Below are 20,502 nucleotides of genomic sequence, written 5' to 3' on the forward strand. Positions count from 1 at the left end.
TTTGACAGAGAGCGTGTGCGTGTAGAAGCAGAGGGAGCTGCAGAGGGAGAGGGAGAAGCAGGCTCCCCACTGAGCAGGGAGACCAACACGGGGCTTGATCCCAGGACTCTAGGATCATGACCTGAGCTGAAACCAAGAGTTGGACGCTCAATTGACTGTGCCACCCAAGTGCCCCTACTTCTTTTTTTTTTTAAGTGTTTTGAATTTAAGTATAGTTGACATACAATGTTACATTAGTTCACCTGTACTTTTTAGAAACATAAAATAAATAGAAGATCGGGGCACCTGGGTTGCTCAGTCGGTTAAGTGTCTGCCTTCAGCTCAGGTCATGATCCCAGGGTCCTGGGGTCGAGCCCCACATCGGGCTCCCCGCTCTGTGGGAAGCCTGCTTCTCCCTCTCCCACTCCCCCTGCTTGTGTTCCCTCTCTCTCTGTGTCTCTCCCTGTCAAATAAATAAATAAAATCTTTAAAAAATCAATAAATAAATAGGAGATTTAAGAACTCTTCCAATATACAAACTCACGAGCTATTACTTTTCACCTTATTTATTTTTTTCTTATATAAACCTCTTTACACTTACATATATAGACAATTATATCTATATTCTTTCTCCTCATTTAGCATTACATTATAAAGAAAGCAGTGTGCTAAGGTGCTTAGAGCTCCAGAGTCAATCAGACAAATGCAAATTTCTGCAATGCCCCTTTTCTGCTGGGTGCTCTTCAACATGTTAATCTGAACTTCAGCATCCACCTCAGCAAACTTCTAGCTGATGTCCTACTGCAACGTGCCCCTTCTTCCCTCCCCTTATGCTAGAGCTGTCTGTGGACCTATAAATGCTTTGCACCGATGGAATGCAGTGAAAAGAGTCATTCCAAGCTGACAAAGAAGCTAAAGACACAAAGAGCATCTTATTAGCTGATTAAGTTGAAACAAGGTCTGAATAAACCTCAATTTAACCAAGTCCTGCTTTAGATTCCAAATGGTAGAACTCTCTTGTAATCTCCTTTTACATAATATAAAAAGATGCTAATTTCTTTAACTTCTAGGGTTGAAAAACACTGTTGAGTCATGAAGTATGTTTTCTTTTCCTTTTTTTCTTTCTTTTTTTTTAAAGATTTTATTTATTTACTTGTCAGAGAGAGTGCACAAGCAGGGGGAGCTGCTGGCAGAGGGAGAAGCAGGCTCCCCGCTGAGCAAGGAGACCGATGTGGGACTCAATCCCAGGACCCTAGGATCATGCCCTGAGTCGAAGGCAGAAGCTTAACGACTGAGCCACCCAGGCGCCCCCTGCTGACAGTTTTTAGAGTAAAGTAATTCTGACTTACTTGATTCAATACCAATGTGAAGCTCAGTTTCCTACACAGGTCATTCCACATCCCCCTTGGTCCATCCTCCTCACTGTGGCCAGAGTAATTTTTTCAAAATGCAAATAAGATCACTTCACTTCCCTGCTACCGGCTGTTGCACAGCTTCTTATCCCTCTCAGGTTAAAATTTAAAGGGCCCAGCAGAGGGATACCTGGGTGGCTCAGTTGGTTAAGAATCAGACTCTTGATCTCAGGGTTTTGAGTTTGAGCCCCAGGTTGGGCTCCACACTGGGCGAGGAGCCTACTCATTTACATACACACATATATAAATAAATAAATAAAAATAAAGGGTCCAGCAGAACCCTAAGGATCACCTAGCCCCTGTCTGAGCTCTAGCCACACTCTAGCCCCTTTTCAGTTTCCTGACACTGGCCTTTTCTAGAAGGCTCCTGGCTACTTCACTTGGTCATGACTTGACTTATAGATATCAACTCAAACAGGGTCTGACATGAGTAATAGCTCAATAAATGTGTTTTGAATCAATGTATATAGGCAAACCTGATCATCTTTCTCTCCTTTGTAATTTATTATTCTGCTTCAATCCTCAGAAGACTATTTTTCTTGGGGTGCCTGGGTGACTCAGTCAGTTAAATGTCTGCCTTCGGCTCAGGTCATGATCCCACGGTCCTGGGATCAAGTTCCACATCAGGCTCCCTGTTCTGCGGGGAGCCTGCTTCTCCCTCTGCCTCTGCCTCTCTGTCTCTCATGAATAAATAAATAAAATCTTAAAAAGAAACAAACAAACTATTCCTCTTTCCATAGAATATTGTCAGCTTTCTTGTTCTTTTTTTATTTTTTAAAAGCGATACTTATTTTAGAAAGAGAGCGAGAGAGCAAGGGGAGGAGGAGAGGGAGAAAGAGGGAGAGAAACAGACTCCCTGCTGACCGTGGAGCCCAACATGGGCCTTGATCTCAGGAACCTGAGATCATGACCTGAGCAGAAACCAAGAGTTGGACGTTTAACCGACTGAGCCACCCAAGTGCCCCTTTTTTGTTCTTTTTTAACTGTAAAATACACATAACAAAAAATTTGCTTTTTAACCATTTTTAAGTACACAACTCAGTGGCATTAAGATAAAGTACATGCACACTGTTGTGCAAACATTACCATCATCCATCATCTCATATTGAAACTCTACACCCATTAAACAGTAAGTAACTCCCCATTCCTGCCTCTCTCTAGACACTGATAACCATTGTTCTACTTTCTGTCAGCTAAATTTTTTCTCTTAATTTGAAATAGCTAATTACCTGTATGGTTTTTTTGGTTGTTGTTCTTTTTGGCTGTTTATTTAAATAACAATTGCTACTAACTTCTATAACTTACTAAGTAGCAGACCCTTTTGTAAAAGTTACATATATATATATTAGTTCATTCAATCTTCACAATTATCCTATAGGGTAGGTAGCTTTGTTATTCCCATTTTTTTTTTTTAAAGATTTTATTTATTTATTTGACAGAGAGAGATAGAGCGAGAGAGGGAACAAAAGCAGGGGGAGTGGGAGAGGGAGAAGCAGGCTTCCCGCAGAGCAGGGAGCCCAATATGGGGCTCGATCCCAGGACCCTGGGATCATGACCTGAGCCGAAGGCAGACACTTAACGACTGAGCCACCCAGATGCCTGTTCTTCCCATTTTATAGGTGATGAAATGGCCACGGAAAATTTAAGTAACTTACAAAAGGTCAACAGCTGGTAAGCAGTGAGGCCAAGATTCATGGCCAGAAAATCTCCCTTCAGAGTTCATGCTTTCTACCACTATTAAGCTGCCTCTCAGATAGTTATTAGAAACTAATTTTAGTACTGATATCAGGAGAGTGTTTTTTTCTCTAGATGGCAGTACAATCGCTTCACCAGCAAAAACTTTTCTCTTATTTTTTTTTATTATGTTATGTTAATCACCATACATTACATCATTAGTTTTTGATGTAGTGTTCCATGATTCATTGTGTATAACACCCAGTGCTCCATACAGTACATGCCCTCTTTAATACCCATCACCAGGCTAACCCATCCCCCCACCCCCTTCCCCTCTAGAACCCTCAGTTTGTTTCTCAGAGTCCATAGTCTCTCATGGTTTGTCTCCTCCTCCGATTTCCCCCCCCCTTCATTTTTCCCTTCCTACTATCTTCTTCTTCTTTTTTTTTAACATATAATGTATTATTTGTTTCAGAGGTACAGGTCTGTGATTCAACAGTCTTACACAATTTACAGCGCTCACCAGAGCACATACCCTCCCCAGTATCTATCACCCAGCCACCCCATCCCTCCCACTCCTCACCACTCCAGCAACCCTCAGTTTATTTCCTGAGATTAAGAATTCCTCATATCAGTGAGATCATATGATACATGTCTTTCTCTGATTGACTTATTTCACTCAGCATAATACCCTCTAGTTCCATCCATGTTGTTGCAAACGGCAAGATTTCGTTCCTTTTAATGGCTGCATAATATTCCATTGTATGTATTTTAGTAGCATCTCATATTAATCAGCCAATGAAATGAGGCTGCTCAGTAATAGCAGACTTAAATAGTAAAATCGAATAAAAAGTAACCTAAATTACAAGAGAAATTTTGTCTAGCTATTCAAACTGGATCTTTTGGCCTAGTTAGTGAGAAAAACTTCATTCGCTTCTTTAATAACTAACCTCTCAAAGTCACAAAGTACCCTTAGGAAGATATTAGAAAAGAGTTTTGCCTCATAGAACTAAGAATGGACAAGTTCTTAAGGCCATTCCTAACAACTAGCTGCTGTGAAAATAAAATCTTAGGATTTGATCATACCTAAATCATATACCATCATAAATAAAGCTTATCAAACCTGTAAAGTTTGAAGTGGAGTAACAGGTATTTGCTGCCGTTGCTGCTGGAAATAGGCAAGTTGGCTATAAGGTGTTGACAACTGACAAGCAGGTGGGAAGTCATTCTTTACAACGGGAGTTCTAAAACTAGGAAAGATATGGTTTTAGTTTAAAACATTAAAATTGTAAAAACAAGATTCTGATTCAGTTTTTGTGTGATTTTAAAAGATGCATATAAACTTAAATGTATTACATCAAACAGAATCCAAGTCAGGTTTCATAATATAGTTAAATTATTCTAGATACACCATCACCAGAAATTTCATTTGGGGGCAATTCTTTCTGAAAGTAATTTTTTACTCCTAGACAAGAAATTCTTACTAGTAAAATTAATAAGATGGCATTAAAATATGGAGTTGGGGTTATTTTATAAGAATTTAGCCAAGGCAAACATTAGCCTACGGCTGGTCATAGAGCTTATGAGCGCTTTTTAATAATTATGTTCTACAATAGCCTGCTAGAAATATCTGAAAGCCAACTAATTACATCAGAGGAGTTTGGCTTTTGAGCTTAAAGCTGTGCTTTGCTTGTTTTATTCACTATCACATCTTCAACACCTAGAATGGTGCTTGGCACAAAGGAATTCTACAAATATTTGTAGACAATAAATAACATAACTTCACAAAAATAACTACATCACGATTCTAGTTAGCAACCATTCTTTAAAATATTCCAACATATAATAAAATGAGGTAATATATAGCAAAACTGTATTAAATTGGTTAAGAGACCAGGTTATAAAACCTCTTTTATAAGGCCAGTTCTAATTAAGATCAAAGAGTACATTATGAAAATGAAAAGCAAAAGGCATCATGGACTTAAGTTATTCTCTAAGACATTAAAAATATAGCCACTAGTTGAATGATATGATGTGCCACATTCCTTTATTTCCTTTCTTTGAAATATCATTAATTTGCTTTTGCAATACCCTTATTTCCTGTCAATCAGCACTGACCATCCAATTTCTTCACCCATCCCTCATTCCCATCCACTCAAGTCTTTTACTTTTGAACACTCCCAGAACAATGTGACCTATACAACCAACCTCTTTCAGAAACTATTACATTCCAATTAACACCTCCTTTGCTATAAAATGTACCTACTTTATCCAGTCTAAGAATGCTAAACTTTAAAATATTTCTCTCAGTTACAGAAAGATATTCATGTGACAATGTATAATTATCAAGAAGTTTTACGTATTTAGAGTATTTATAGGTTATAGGTACAGATTATAACAGAGACTTTCAAAACAATCCTTAAAAATGTATTGTAGTCACCTTCCCCTCCTCTTTTACTGATGAAAAAACTGATGCTCAGAAAAATAACAGAAGTTTGGAAACTCTTTAAAGTAACAGAGCAGGATTCAACTATAGATCTATTTGGCCCTGAAGCCCATATTATTTCTATTGTGCCAAACTAAACACCAAAAGTAATTACCAGCTCATGTAATCATCCAAGGCACTGCTACTGGGTGTTTTACAAATAGATTTTGGATCAATCCTCTTAGGTGCTGATATTGGTGGTGACTGCTTTGAAACTGAAAAGGCAGGCTGCTCAAAAGTGGTTTGTTTCTGCTAAACCAAAATAAAAAAACATCACAACTTAGAGAGTTTTTAGTCACCTGTTCAATCGTTTTACAAACATTATAACCTCTAAAAGAAAAAATAAAAATATGAAATACACCAGGATACTAAAAATAAGTAAAACATATGTATTCCAGACTTCCAATAACTTTTTAGTATAGCTCTCTTACTCTAAATTCCAAATCTATTATATTTTCCTCAAAGGGATTACAAGTGGAGGGAAGGCACACAGTATAGTTTAACAAAACAGGATCTAATATCCTCTGCCAACAGGGCTACTGTAACCATTATTGAACTTTTATCATCTAAATAAGTACTCTGTACTTCTGAAAACTAGTCTTTCTTCAATCAATAAAACCTCAGTATATGGGAATGGGTAGCCGAGGTGAAATTAAGGAAATGGTTTGAGAGAGGAAGGAGTTATTAATTTGAAGTAGATGGAAGTGATCCAGAGGCTAATATCTTCAAGGAATGATGGGGAGTCACTAGGATGTTCAGAGATGATAGTAATGAGCAAGGAACAGGATGGTATATCCAGAAAGCAGAAGCCTCACAAGGCCAGGGCTCTGCAGGAGAAGAAATTGTCTGGACATAACTACAGGGAGTTTCCTAGCTATAAGTTGAGATGTGAGACAAAAACACTATACTTGAGAGGGCTGCTGGAGAAGCAGGGACCTCAGGAAACTATTTAGTTTCTTTTGCTTCTTTTCCTAAGCGTGCTCTTCAGTGGTTTTTCGTATGTTCACAAAAGTACACGATCATTAGCATTATTTAATTATAGAACATTTTCATCATCCTAAGAAATTCCATATCCACTAGTGGTCACCCTCCATTCCCACTCTTCCCAGTCCCTGGCAACTACTAATCTACCTTCTGCCTCTACAGATTTGCTTATTCTGGACATTTCTTATAAATGGGATCACTCTTTTGTGATAGGGTTTCTTTTACTTAGCATGTTTTTAAAGTTCATCCATGTTGTAGCATTTATTAGTACTTCATTATTTTTCATTGTTGAATAATAAAATGAAATAATGAATTTAGAGTACCACATTTTGTTTATTCACTCACCAGTCAATGGATATTTGGGGTTATTTCCACACTGGGCAAATATGAATAACGTTGCTATGAATATTCATGTACAAGTTTTTGTGTAGATATAGATTTACAGTTTTCTTGAGTATACACTTAGAAGTAGAATTGCTAGATCATATGGCAACGCTACGTTTAGCCTTTTGAGAAACTGCCATACCATTTTCCAAGTTTTTGCACCATTTTACATTCTCACCAATAGTGTTTGATCTTAGTGGGTATGAGGTGGTATCTCATTGTGGTTTTGATTTACATTTCCCGAATGACAAATAAATGGCTCAAGTCCTTTTACCATGCTATTGACTTTCAAGCTTCAAAAAGAAAGAATAGGTGTTGTTTCATATGATCCATGATTTAAACTGTCACGATTTTTTCCATCTAACATTATCTACTTCATTACTTAGATCTTTAATAAAGTAAGATAAAGTCTCTTCAATAAATGGTATTGGGAAAACTGGACAGCAACAAGCAAAAGAATGAAACAACCACTTTCTTGCACCATATACAAAAATTAATTCAAAATGGATTGAACAGAGGAGGAGCAAGATGGCAGAGGAGTAGGAGACCTAAATTTCATCTGGTCCCAGGAATTCAGCTAGATAGGTATCAAACCATTCTGAACACCTACGAACTCAACAGGAGATCAAAGAAAAGAATAGCAGCAACTCTCTGAACGGAAAAGTGACCACTTTCTGGAAGGTAGGACGTGCAGAGAAGTGAATCCGAGGCGATATTCGGGATGATAGACTGGGGGGGAGGGAGCCTCCATCAGCCGCTTCTGGCAAGTGATAGAGCTGCGCAGCACAAAATCGAAACTTTGAGAAGTCGGCTCCACTGAGGGACGTCGCTCCAGTGGCTAAGCAGGGGGTGGAACCGTTGCTGGGACAGTGTGGTCTCAAGACCCTCGGGGTCACAGAAAGACCGGGGGTGCCTGAGTGCGGCAGAGCTCCCAGGTATCCAAGTGGGGAAGCCGGCTGCAGAGACGGAGCCGAGGAGCGAGCTCTCAGCTTGGGGTTGCCATAAACCTGATGCCTGGCACAGTCGGGCCACTGCTCTTCCAGCAGGGACCCAACAAGCGGCAGATCCGGGGAGACTCCCTTTCTTCCCCTGGGAGGAGCAGCACAGGAACGCACCACAGGGATCTGCTGGGTTTGGAGACTCCACATGGGGTCATGTGCCAGAGATAGAAACGCTCGGTCAGAGGCCAGGTGAGCACGGAGTGCAGCCGGAGACTGGGAGATAGGAGTGATTGACGGCTTTTCTCTGGGGGCACACTGAGGAGTGGGGCCCCGAGTTTTTGGCTCCTCCGGGCGGAGATTGGGAGGCTGCCATTTGCACTCTCGTCCTCCAAAGCTGTACGGAAAGCTTTCAGGGAACATAAGCTCCCGAGAGCAAACCCGAGCAGATTACTTAGCCCGGATGGGCAAGGGCGGGGTAATTCCGCCTCTGGCAAAGACATTTGGGAAACACGGCAACAGGCCCCTCCCCCAGAATATCAGCAAGAACAGCCAGCCAAGACCAAGTTTACCAATCAATGAAAACAGCAGAACTCCAGCACTAGGGGAATACTGCACATAGAATTCATGGCTTTTTTCCCATGATTCTTTAGTCTTTCAAAGTTAATTTTTTAAATTTTCTTTTTCTATTTTTTTTTAATTTTTCTTTTTCCTTTTTTCAACCAACATCTTATCAATCCCTTTTTAAAAAATCTTTTCTATTTTTCATTTTTAGAGTCATATTCTATCCTTTCATTGTAGTTAACCTTATTTTTGATATATATATATAAGTTGTTCTTTCTTTAAAATTTTGGGATAGAGTTTCTTCTAACAGACCAAAATATACCTTAATCTCTAGTGTATGGCTTTGTTCTAGTCTCCTGCCTGATCATATTCTCTTCCCCTTTTTTAAAAAATTTTTCTTCTTTCTTTTCTCAACAAACTTCTTATCAATTCCTTTTATAAAATCTTTTATAATTTTCATCTTTACAGTCATATTCCATTGCTTCATCATAGTTACCCTTACTTTGTAGATATATGCGTTTTTCTTTCTTTAAAATTTTGGGAGGCAGTTTCTTTTAACAGACCAAAATATGCCCAAAATCTAGTGTGTGGCACTGATCTATTCACCAGTCTGGTCATATTTGATCATATTCTTTTTTTTTTTCCTTTTTCTTTCTTTCCCTTTCTTTTCCCCTGGTTTCAAGTCTCTTCTGATTTGTTTAGTGTATATTTTTCTGGGGTCGTTGTTACCCTGTTAGCATTTTGTTCTCTCATTCATCTATTCTCCTCTGGACAAAATGACAAAACTGAAAAAATCACCTCAAAAAAAAGAACAAGAGGCGGTACTGACTGCCAGGGACCTAATCAATACGGACATTAGTAAGATGTAGGAACTAGAGTGAAGAATGACGATTTTAAAGATACTAGCTGGGCTTGGGGCACCTGGGTGGCTCAGTTGGTTAAGCGACTGCCTTCGGCTCAGGTCATGATCCTGGAGTCCCGGGATCGAGTCCCGCATCGGGCTCCCTGCTCAGCAGGGATTCTGCTTCTCCCTCTGACCCTCCCCCTCTCATGTGCTCTCTCTCTCTCTCTCTCTCTCTCTCTCTCTCATTCTCTCTCTCAAATAAAATAAAATCTTAAAAAAAAAAAAAAGAAAATTCTCTGTGAATACTTTAAAAAAAAAAAGATATTAGCTGGGCTTGAAAAAAGCATGGAAGATATTAGAGAAACCCTTTCTGGAGAAATAAAAGAACTAAAATCTAAGCAAGTCGAAATCAAAAAGGCTATTAATGAGGTGCAATAAAAAATGGAGGCTCTAACTGCTAGGATAAATGAGGCAGAAGAGAGAATCAGTGAGATAGAAGACCAAATGATGGAAAATAAAGAAGCTGAGAAAAGGAGAGATAAACAATTACTGGGTCACGAGGGCAGAATTCGAGATAAGCGATACCATAAGACGAAACAACATTAGAATAATTGTCATCGCAGAAGATGAAGAAAGAGAGAGAGGGGCAGAAGGTATATTGGAGCAAATTATAGCAGAGAACTTCCCTAATTTGGGGAAGGAAACAGGCATCAAAATCCAGGAGGCACAAACCACCCCTCTCAAAATCAATAAAAATAGGTCAACACCCCGACATCTAATAGTAAAACTTACGACTCTCAGAGACAAAGAGAAAATCCTGAAAGCAGCTCGGGACAAGAGATCTGTAACCTACAATGGTAGAAACATTAGATTGGCAACAGACCTATCCACAGAGATCTGGCAGGCCAGAAAGGACTGGCATGATATATTCAGAGCACTAAATGAGAAAAATATGCAGCCAAGAATACTATATCCAGCTAGGCTGTCATTGAAAATAGGAGAGATAAAAAGCTTCCAGGACAAACAAAAACTAAAGGAATTTGCAAACACGAAACCAGCCCTACAAGAAATATTGAAAGGGGTCCTCTAAGCAAAGAGAGAGCCTAAAAGTAACATAGACCAGAAAGGAACACAGACAATATACAGTAACAGTCACTTTACAGGCAATACAATAGCACTAAATTCATATCTTTCAGTAGTTACCCTGAATGTAAATGGACTAAATGCCCCAATAAAAAGACAAACGCTATCAGATTGGATAAAAAAACAAGACCCATCGATATGCTGTCTGTAAGAGACTCATTTTAGACCCAAAGACACCCCCAGATTGAAAGTGAGGGGGTGGAAAACCATTTACCATGCTAATGGACACCAGAAGAAAGCTGCGGTGGCAATCCTTATATCAGACAAATTAGATTTTAAACCAAAGACTGTAATAAGAGATGAGGAAGGACACTATATTCTACTTAAAGGGTCTATTCAACAAGAAGATCTAACAATTATAAATATCTATGCCCCTAACATGGGAGCTGCCAATTATATAAGTCAATTAATAACAAAATCAAAGAAACACATCGACAACAATACAATAATAGTGGGGGACTTTAACACCCCCCTCACTGAAATGGACAGATCGTCTAAGCAAAAGATCAACAAGGAAATAAAGACTTTAAATGACACACTGGACCAAATGGACTTCACAGATATATTCAGAACATTCCATCCCAAAGCAACAGAATACATATTCTTCTCTAGTGCCCATGGAACATTCTCCAGAATAGATCACATCCTAGGTCACAAATCAGGTCTCAACTGGTACCAAAAGATTGGGATCATTCCCTCTATATTTTCAGACCACAATGCTTTGAAACCAGAACTCAATCACAAGAGGAAAGTCAGAAAGAACTCAAATACATGGAGGCTAAAGAGCATCCTACTGAAGAATGAATGGGTCAACCAGGAAATTAAAGAAGAATTAAAAAAATTCATGGAAACAAATGAAAATGAAAACACAACTGTTCAAAATCTTTGGGATTCAGCAAAGGCAGTCCTAAGAGGAAAGTATATAGCAATACAAGCCTTTCTCAAGAAACAAGAAAGGTCTCAAATACACAACCTAACCCTACACCTAAAGGAGCTGGAGAAAGAACAGCAAATAAAGCCTAAACCCAGCAGGAGAAGAGAAATAATAAAGATCAGAGCAGAAATCAATGAAATATAAACCAAAAGAACAGTAGAACAGATAACGAAACTAGGAGCTGGTTCTTTGAAAGAATTAACAAGATTGATAAACCCCTGGCCAGACTTATCAAAAAGAAAACAGAAATGACCCAAATAAATAAAATCATGAATGAAAGAGGAGAGATCACAACCAACACCAAAGAAATACAAAGAATTATAAGAATATCATTCTCAATGGGGAGAAACTGAGAGCTTTCCCCCTAAGGTCAGGAACACGGCAGGGATGTCCACTATCACCACTGCTATTCAACATAGTATTAGAAGTCCTAGCCACAGCAATCAGACAACAGAAAGAAATAAAAGGCATCCGAATTGGCAAAGAAGAAGTCAAACTCTTACTCTTTGCAGATGATATGATACTTTATGTGGAAAACCCAAAAGACTCCACCCCAAAACTGCTAGAACTCATACAGGAATTCAGGAAAGTGGCAGGATATAAAATCAATGCACAGAAATCAGTGGCATTCCTATACACCAACAAGACAGAAGAAAGAGAAATTAAGGAGTCAATCCCATTTACAATTGCACCCAAAACCATAAGATACCTAGGAATAAATCTAACCAAAGAGGCAAAGGATCTGTACTCAGAAAACTATAAAATACTCTTGAAAGAAATTGAGGAAGACACAAAGAAATGGAAAAACGTTCCATGCTCATGGATTGGAAGAACAAATATTGTGAAGATGTCAATACTACCTAGAGCAATCTACACATTCAATGCAATCCCTATCAAAATACCATCAACTTCAAAGAAATGGAACAAATAATCCTAAAATTTGTATGGAACCAGAAAAGACCCCGAATAGCCAGAGGAATGTTGAAAAAGAAAAGCAAAGCTGGTGGCATCACAATTCCGGACTTCAAGCTCTATTACAAAGCTGTAATCATCAAGACAGTATGGTACTGGCACAAAAACTGATACATAGATCAATGGAACAGAATAGAGAGCCCAAAAAGGGACCCTCAACTCTATGGTCAACTAATCTTCGACAAAGCAGGAAAGAATGTCCAATGGAAAAAAGACAGTCTCTTCAACAAATGGTGTTGGGGAAAATTGGACAGCTACATGCAGAAGAATGAAACTGGACCATTTCCTTACACCATACACAAAAATAGACTCAAAGTGGATGAAAAACCTAACTGTGAGACAGGAGTCCATCAAAATTCTAGAGGAGAACACAGGCAGCAACCTCTTCGACCTCAGCCGCAGCAACTTCTTCCCAGAAATATTGCCAAAGGCAAGGGAAGCAAGGGCAAAAATGAACTATTGGGACTCCATCAACATAAAAAGCTTTTGCACTGCAAAGGAAACAGTCAACAAAACCAAAAGACAACTGACAGAATGGGAGAAAATATTTGCAAATGACAGATCAGATAAAGGGCTAGTATTCAAAATCTATAAAGAACTTATCAAACTCAACAGCCAAAGAACAAATAATCCAATCAAGAAATAGGCAGAAGACACGAACAGATATTTTTCCCAAGAAGACATCCAAATGGCCAACAGACACATGAAAAAGTGCTCCACATCCCTCGGCATCAGGGAAAGCCAAATCAAAACCTCAATGAGATACCACCTCACACCAGTCAGAATGGCTAAAATTAACAAGTCAGGAAATGACAGATGTTGGCGAGGATGTAGAGAAAGGGGAACCCTCCTACACTGTTGGTGGGAATGCAAGCTGGTGCAGCCACTCTGGAATACAGTATGGAGGTTCCTCAAAAAGTTGAAAATAGAGCTACCCTACGACCCAGCAATTGCACTACTGAGTATTTACCCCAAAGATACAAATGTAGTGATCCGAAGGGGGACGTGCACCCCAATGTTTATAGCAGCAATGTCTACAATAGCTAAACTATGGAAAGAGCCCAAATGTCCATCAACAGATGAATGGATAAAGAAGATGTGGTATATATATATATATATATATATATATATATATACCATGGAATATTATGCAGCCATCAAAAAAAAAATGAAATCTTGCCATTTGCAACGACGTGGATGGAACTAGAGGGTATTATGCTAAGCGAAATAAATCAATCAGAGAAAGACAAGTATCATATGATCTCACTGATATGAGGAATTCTTAATCTTAGGAAACAAACTGAGGGTTGCTGGAGTGGTGAGGGGTGAGAGGGATGGGGTGGCTGGGTGATAGACATTGTGGAGGGTATGTTTTATGGTGAGCACTGTGAATTGTGTAAGACTGATGAATCACAGACCTGTACCTCTGAAACAAATAATACATTATATGTTAAAAAAAAAAAAAAAAAAAAAAGAGAGAGAGAAGATAGTAGGAAGGGAAAAATGAAGGAGGAGACGAACCATGAGAGACTATGGACTCTGAGAAACAAACTCAGGGTTCTAGAGGGGAGGGGGTGGGAGGATGGGTTAGCCTAGTGATGGGTATTAAAAAGGGCACGTATTGAATGGAACACTGGGTGTTATACGCAAACAATGAATCATGGAACACTACATCAAAAACCAATGATGTAATGTATGGTGATTAACATAACATAATAAAATAAAATTAAAAAAAAAAATGGATTGAACACTTGTATGTAAGACCTGAAACCACAAAACTTCCAGAAGAAAATACAAGCAGTAAGGTCCCTCATGTCGATCTTGGCAAGGATTTTTTTTGGATCTAACACCAAAAGCAAAGGCCAAAAAAGCAAAAATAAGTAAGTGGGACAATATCGAACTAATAAGCTTCTGCACAGCAACGGAAATCATTAACAAAATGAAAGACAACCCTCTGAATGGGAGAAAATATATGCAAATCATATACCTGATAAGGGGTTAATATCCAAGATACATAATGAACCCCTATAACTCAATAGTAAAAGCGAACAATCCAACCAGAAAAAGGGCCAAAGATGTAAATAGACCTATTTTTCCAAAGACATATATTTGGCCATTGGTACATAAAAAGATGTTCAACACCACTAATCATCAGGGAAATACAAATCAAAACCACCTCACACCTGTTACAATGACTGTTATCAAAAAGACAAGAAATAACAAGTGTTGGCAAGGATGTAGAGAAAAGAGAATTCTTGTGCACTGTTGGTGGGAATGCAAATCAGTGCAGCCACGGATTGAAAACAGTATGGAGGTTCCTCAAAAAATTAAAAATAGAACTATCATATGATCCAGCAATTCCTCTTCTAGGTATTTATTCAAAGAAAATAAGAACACTAACTTGAAAAGATACATGCACCCATCCTTATGTTCACTGCAGCATTATTTACTATAGCCATGATATGGGAACAACCTAAGTGTCAATTCAGTGGATGAATGAATTGATAAAGAAAATGTCAAGCTCACACACACACAGAATATTATTAGCCATAAAAGAAAATGAAATCTTGCCATTTGTGACAACATGGATGGACACTGATGGCGTTATATTAAGTGAAATAAGCCAGACAGAGATGGACAAATACTGCATAGTATCATTTATATGTGAAATCTAAAACAACCTCATAGATATGGAGAGCAAATTAATGGTTGCCAGAGGTGGGGATGGGTTGGCAGAAGAAATGGGTGAAGGGAGTCAAAAGATAAAAGGTATTTCTAACTACAAAATAAACAAGTTATGAAGATAGCATGGTGACTATAGTTATTAATAGTATATGCATACTTGAAAATTGCTAGGAGAGTAAATCTTGTAAGTTCTCACAAGAAAAAAAAAATTGTGTAGCTGTATGGCCACAGATATTAATTGAACTGTGGTGATCACTTTGTAATACAAATATTCAATCATTAGGTTGTATACCTGAAACAAATGTTATATGTCAATTATACCTCAATGAGAGAAAACACAAAAATACTTATTTTTCTTAAAAGTATATCTATAGTCACGGGATGGATTTATTATTGTTATTTTTAATAAGTTATTAGATATTTTTTAAATGTCTCAGTTCTATTTTCTAATATAATAAATACAGATAAATACAACCTACATAAATAAAAGCTCTTTAGGGGCCTTGATAATTAAGAGTATAAGAAGGACCCCAAGACCAAAATATGTGCGAACCACTGAGTTAGAATATAACTGAAAAGAAATAGTGAGGAAAGTATAGCCATGGACTATATAGGTATGGCTCTCTAGTAGCCTACCAGATTATTCCTTCTAAAATGACCTCTGGCCACTGGGAATGATCATTCAACCTGCTATAAATTCATATATATTGTCTAGTCTATATTATCCTATTTTATCCATGGGGATGTCAATAGGAAATTGTCAAATGCTTTGGTACAGCTTTGCACTAGTTCAGGAATCAGCATATTGTGTTCTGTAAAGGGCAAGAAAGTAATCATTTGAGGCTTTTTAAGACAGATGGCTTCTATTTCAACTACTCAATTCTGCTTTTACAGTTCAAAAGCAGCCATAGACAGTAATGAATGGGCATGGCTGTGTTCCAATAAAACGTTTTTTACAGACAGGCTGGGAACTAGATTTGACCCATAGGCTGTAGTTTGCTGACCCCTTGCACCAGTTTACCAGAAATCTAGAAACACCACTGAAAATAAAAGACTTCAGCTTAACATACACTTCTACTGAATCTGTGACTATTAGTAATCATTGTTTTGTGAATAATAAAAAAAAAAAACCTTTAAACTATTCCACTAACTATGGTATATAAAGATTAAATAAAAGAAGAAAACATTTAACATGATCATCCACATTACAAACAATGGCAATGCTACACTTGAGAGGAAAAGAAAGTTACCTCTGTATCAACTTTTCGGGATATCTCTGGAATCTGCCACTGATTTGAAGATGCAACAGGATTCTGGTTTACACATTCTGGCTTTCTCATAGACTGCCACTGTTTCTGGTTACTCTCTGGAACCTTTGGTTCTTGATGTTCCTTAGTTTCTGAAACTGCATTTGTGGTTATTATCAATAAAAGGAAAGAATATTTGATAATAACAAGATTAAATCTGAACTACAGAACATGTTACAAACTGTATTAGCACTTTGCTCTTAAAAAACAAAACAAAAAAAGGAAACTAAAAACTTTAAGCCAGCTGCTGACAATTTGTTTTTAGCAAATCAATTTTACTTAGGCGCCACAGCCATCTTCCTAAGTTGCTACCTAGAGCTTTATCAGAAGCCATTCTGAATTTAAATACTTCTGGTCTTCACCAGAAAACACCGAACAAATAAGTAAAAATTTAAAAATATATATACCTCATAAGGTCTTGCTAATAGAAGCTAATCCACTACTTTTCATAGACCTCTAGTTTTTTAACAAAAATTTTACCTTAAACTAGACTGTATCTTATTTTCTTAATGGTCTCTGAACAAAAGAGCCTCAACAATATATTTACTCTCCTATGATTATCAATATTCATTCCTACCATAATAAATGCAAAGATCCTGGGGCGCCTGGGTGGCTCAGTCGTTAAGCGTCTGCCTTCGGCTCAGGTCATGATCCCAGGGTCCTGGGATCGAGCCCGGCATCGGGCTCCCTGCTCAGCAGGAAGCCTGCTTCTCCCTCTCCCACTCCCCCTGCTTGTGTTCCCTCTCTCTCTGGGTCTCTGTCAAATAAATAAAATCTTAAAAATAAATAAATAAATAAAATAAAATAAAATAAATGCAAAAATCCTAAACAAATATTTGCAACTGATATACAAAAGGGATAATGATGACCAAGTTGTTTATTCCTAAATACAAAGTTTGCTTAACATTTAAAATCAATTTAATTTGCCATAACACAACAGAGAAGAAAAATATATGATCAACTCAAATGCAGAAAAAGCATTTGACAAAATTCAACACTCAGTCACAAAAAAAAACCTAACAGTACTCTGAGTATAAAGTAAAATTCACTGTTCTGATATTTGATAAACAGTAGCCACAAAAATCTACAGCAATTATCATAAAAGGGTAAAATATTGAAAGCTTCCCTCTACAACAGGGAATGAGTTAAGATCGCCACCTATCATCCTTTCTATTCATCATTATGGTGTTAAGTGCAATACAGCAAGAAAAAAAAAGTTAAAAGAATTAGAAGGAAAAAAATGTTATATTATTTTCAAACAGCATGAAAGAATCCACAGAAAAATACTAGAATTATTCTGTAAGTTTAGCAAACATCACTGTATTTAAGATCAATAACTAAAACCAGTTATATTTTTATATACCAACAACAAGAAGTAGAGGATAAAAAAAATTAAAAAAAAAAAAGATCCTATTTATCACAGCATCAAAAATATGTCAGATATCTAGGAATAACTCTAGCAAAAGATAAGAAAAGTCTCAACACAGAAAATGATTCTCAATAACCTTTTAAATACTACTTAAATGTATGAAGGGATATGCCAGGTTAGTGGAGGAGAAAACTTATCTGTTAAGATGTCAACCTGTCCCGTTAGGATCTCAGTCAAAATCCCATTTTTTGCACAAACAATGAATCATGGAACACTATATCTAAAACTAATGATGTAATGTATGGGGATTAACATAACAAAAAAAAAATTTAAATAAAGATTGTTCCATGATAAAAAAAAAAAAAAAAAAAAAATCCCATTTTTTACAAAATAGATTCTAACATTTATACAGAAACCCAAAAGCCCTAAATAGCTGATATAGCCTCAAAGATGAATGAAGTTGGAAGATTTTACAACTGACAGATATATTATTGCAGTAATTAAGAACCCGGGCACAAAGACAGATAAAAAGAACTATGAAACAAAGAAGAATCCAAAACCAGACATCACACACAGGATCATCTAATTTATAATTTTCTGAGGGAAAAGAGGGTCTTTTCAATAAATGATGCTGGACCGACTGGATATCTACATGGGGAAAAAAACAACTGAATCTTGATACTTCATCTTACATATACATAAATATTAATTTCAGATAGAATATAATCTAAATGTGAAAGGCAAGATGATAAATCATTTAAAATATATGGAAATATTATAGGAACAGATTTGTTTAAAGACAGGAAACACCACATAGGAAAAGACTGATAAATTAAAATGCACAATATTTAAGAATTCTTTTCCTAAAAAGTCTTCACTACATAATGGGAAAAGTTACTTGTAACACATCTATCCAACAAAGGATATGTATCTAGATGATATAAATATCTCCTAGGAATCAATGAGAAAAAAAAAGAAAACCCCAATAGAAAAATTGGCCAGAGATTCAAACAAGAACTTCACAAGAGGATATCCAAACGGCCAATAAACATAGAAAAAGATGTTCAACATCATAAGCTATCAGAGAAGCACAAATTAAAACCACAATGAGCTATCACTCAGCAGCATCCAAATGTCTAAAATTAAAAACCAACAATAAAACAATTGGGACTAATATGGAGCAAGAGCAAACTACTGCTGGTCAAAAGTACAACCATTCTAGAAAACTGTTTGGCACTATCCGCCACAGGTGAACATATGCACACCCTGTGATCCTACAACCCCACTCTTCGAATACACTCAGGAGAAATGTGTATGACTAAAATGCTATTTTTTTTTTTTTTTTTAAGATTTTATTTATTTGAGAGAGCGAGCACAAGCAGGGGGAGCGGCAGGCAGAGGGAGAAGCAGGCTCCCCGCTGAGCAAGGAGCCAACATGTCACTTGATCCCAGGACCCCGGGATCATGACCTGAGCCGAAGGCAGACACTTAACCGACTGAGCCAGCCAGGTGCCCCTGAAATGCTATTTCACTGGGCTATATACTCTTATGATTTGGGCAGTTTTGTGACTGGAAGTTTTACTATATAATAAAGTATTACTGGCACTGTGTAGGTAGGTACTCAACAAGCTTTTATTGAAAAACATTAAATTAGGTGTCAGATTAGTACTATTAACAAGCATATTTGGTAAAAATGATTTTTCAATAATACCAGTTTATAACAGATGCCATGAAAATCTCCTCCAAATACTAGAAATAGGAATCTATTCTGAGTCAAAATAATGGCAAAAGAAGACTATTCTAGGACAATTAACAGGCCCAGTTTGTTACGGACTGAGGGTTAAGATGATTTATGGAACTTCCAGGGCTAACACCAGGAAAGTCTCAGTTTGGAAACCAAAGAGTCTCAGCAAGCCTAGTTTGTCCCAGTTTTCCTCCTCAGTCCAATTAATGAAAAAAACACAGTCAATCTGTCAACCTTTGTTTGGGCAAGAATCATCCAATTCGTGATCTTGCTCAAAAATTGTTATTGGTACTCTGATGTTTACAAAAAAAATTTTAAGCCTGGTGTTTAGTCTACCTAGTCTTATCTCCCACTTTTACATGACCTGTTATAGTTTTTCACGTAACTAGACTGTCTTTGGTTCCAAAATGTTTTATTCTTTTGCTTTTGCTATTCTCTCCATCTGAAATACTCTATCACTGCTATTTCTTCCTATTTAAACCCAAACAGTTCTTCATGTTTCTTTGCCTCCACAAAACATTTTCTTATTTATCCTAAACTAATTGGTTCTTCAGGTTTCTCCCTCCTCTGAATTCTCATAGCATTTTATTTATGTGGTTCTCATAACACTCTCTAAACTCTACACAGCATTATATTTATCAGTCTCTCTTCCATGCTGGATGGCAATCTCCTTGGGACCCTGTCTCATTCATTTATATACCCTTAGAAAATTTATCATAGTACTCATATGGTGGAAAATCAAATGTTTGATAAAAGAGAAAAGAGAGAACTGTCCTATAGGCAATACAGCTTCTGTTTTTTCCAGAAAGTATTTGTCAAGCCAACTGAGAAACCTAACTCAGCCCCATTGTACTTTCCCTCCACTCTTCTTTCTAGGCACCTTTTAGGCAAATATACTTTTGTTGCTACAGAATTCAATATTTTTTCATACATTCTATTTAATTCAACTGGCACACAAGATAAAGGGATATAGATACAGTCTTACATTGTAATTCTTGGATGGCTGGTCAACTTCCACAAGCAACAAAGTGGTGTTCTTTCTTTTTTTAAGATTTTATTTATTTATTTATCTGAGAGAGAGAGA

The 20,502-nt window shown here is 37.3% G+C and overlaps 1 protein-coding gene across 5 annotated transcripts in view; it reads right to left on the reverse strand.

Moving 5' to 3' along the window:
* TTK (TTK protein kinase) overlaps nt 1-20,502 on the reverse strand; it is a 49,128-nt gene that overhangs the window by 15,539 nt on the left and 13,087 nt on the right. For 2 of the 5 annotated variants that reach the window (XM_078055048.1, XM_078055049.1), the window contains exons 11-13: nt 16,249-16,403; nt 5,666-5,802; nt 4,189-4,315 (exon numbers count right to left, since the gene is read on the reverse strand). In XM_078055048.1, the coding sequence (XP_077911174.1) occupies nt 4,189-4,315; nt 5,666-5,802; nt 16,249-16,403 (419 nt within the window). The remainder of the gene's footprint in view (nt 1-4,188; nt 4,316-5,665; nt 5,803-16,248; nt 16,404-20,502) is intronic. The other 3 variants (XM_078055052.1, XM_078055051.1, XM_078055050.1) reach the window with 3 other exon arrangements.

Source organism: Halichoerus grypus, chromosome 9 (assembly GCF_964656455.1).
Source record: "Halichoerus grypus chromosome 9, mHalGry1.hap1.1, whole genome shotgun sequence".
Classification (NCBI taxonomy): Eukaryota; Metazoa; Chordata; class Mammalia; order Carnivora; family Phocidae; genus Halichoerus; species Halichoerus grypus.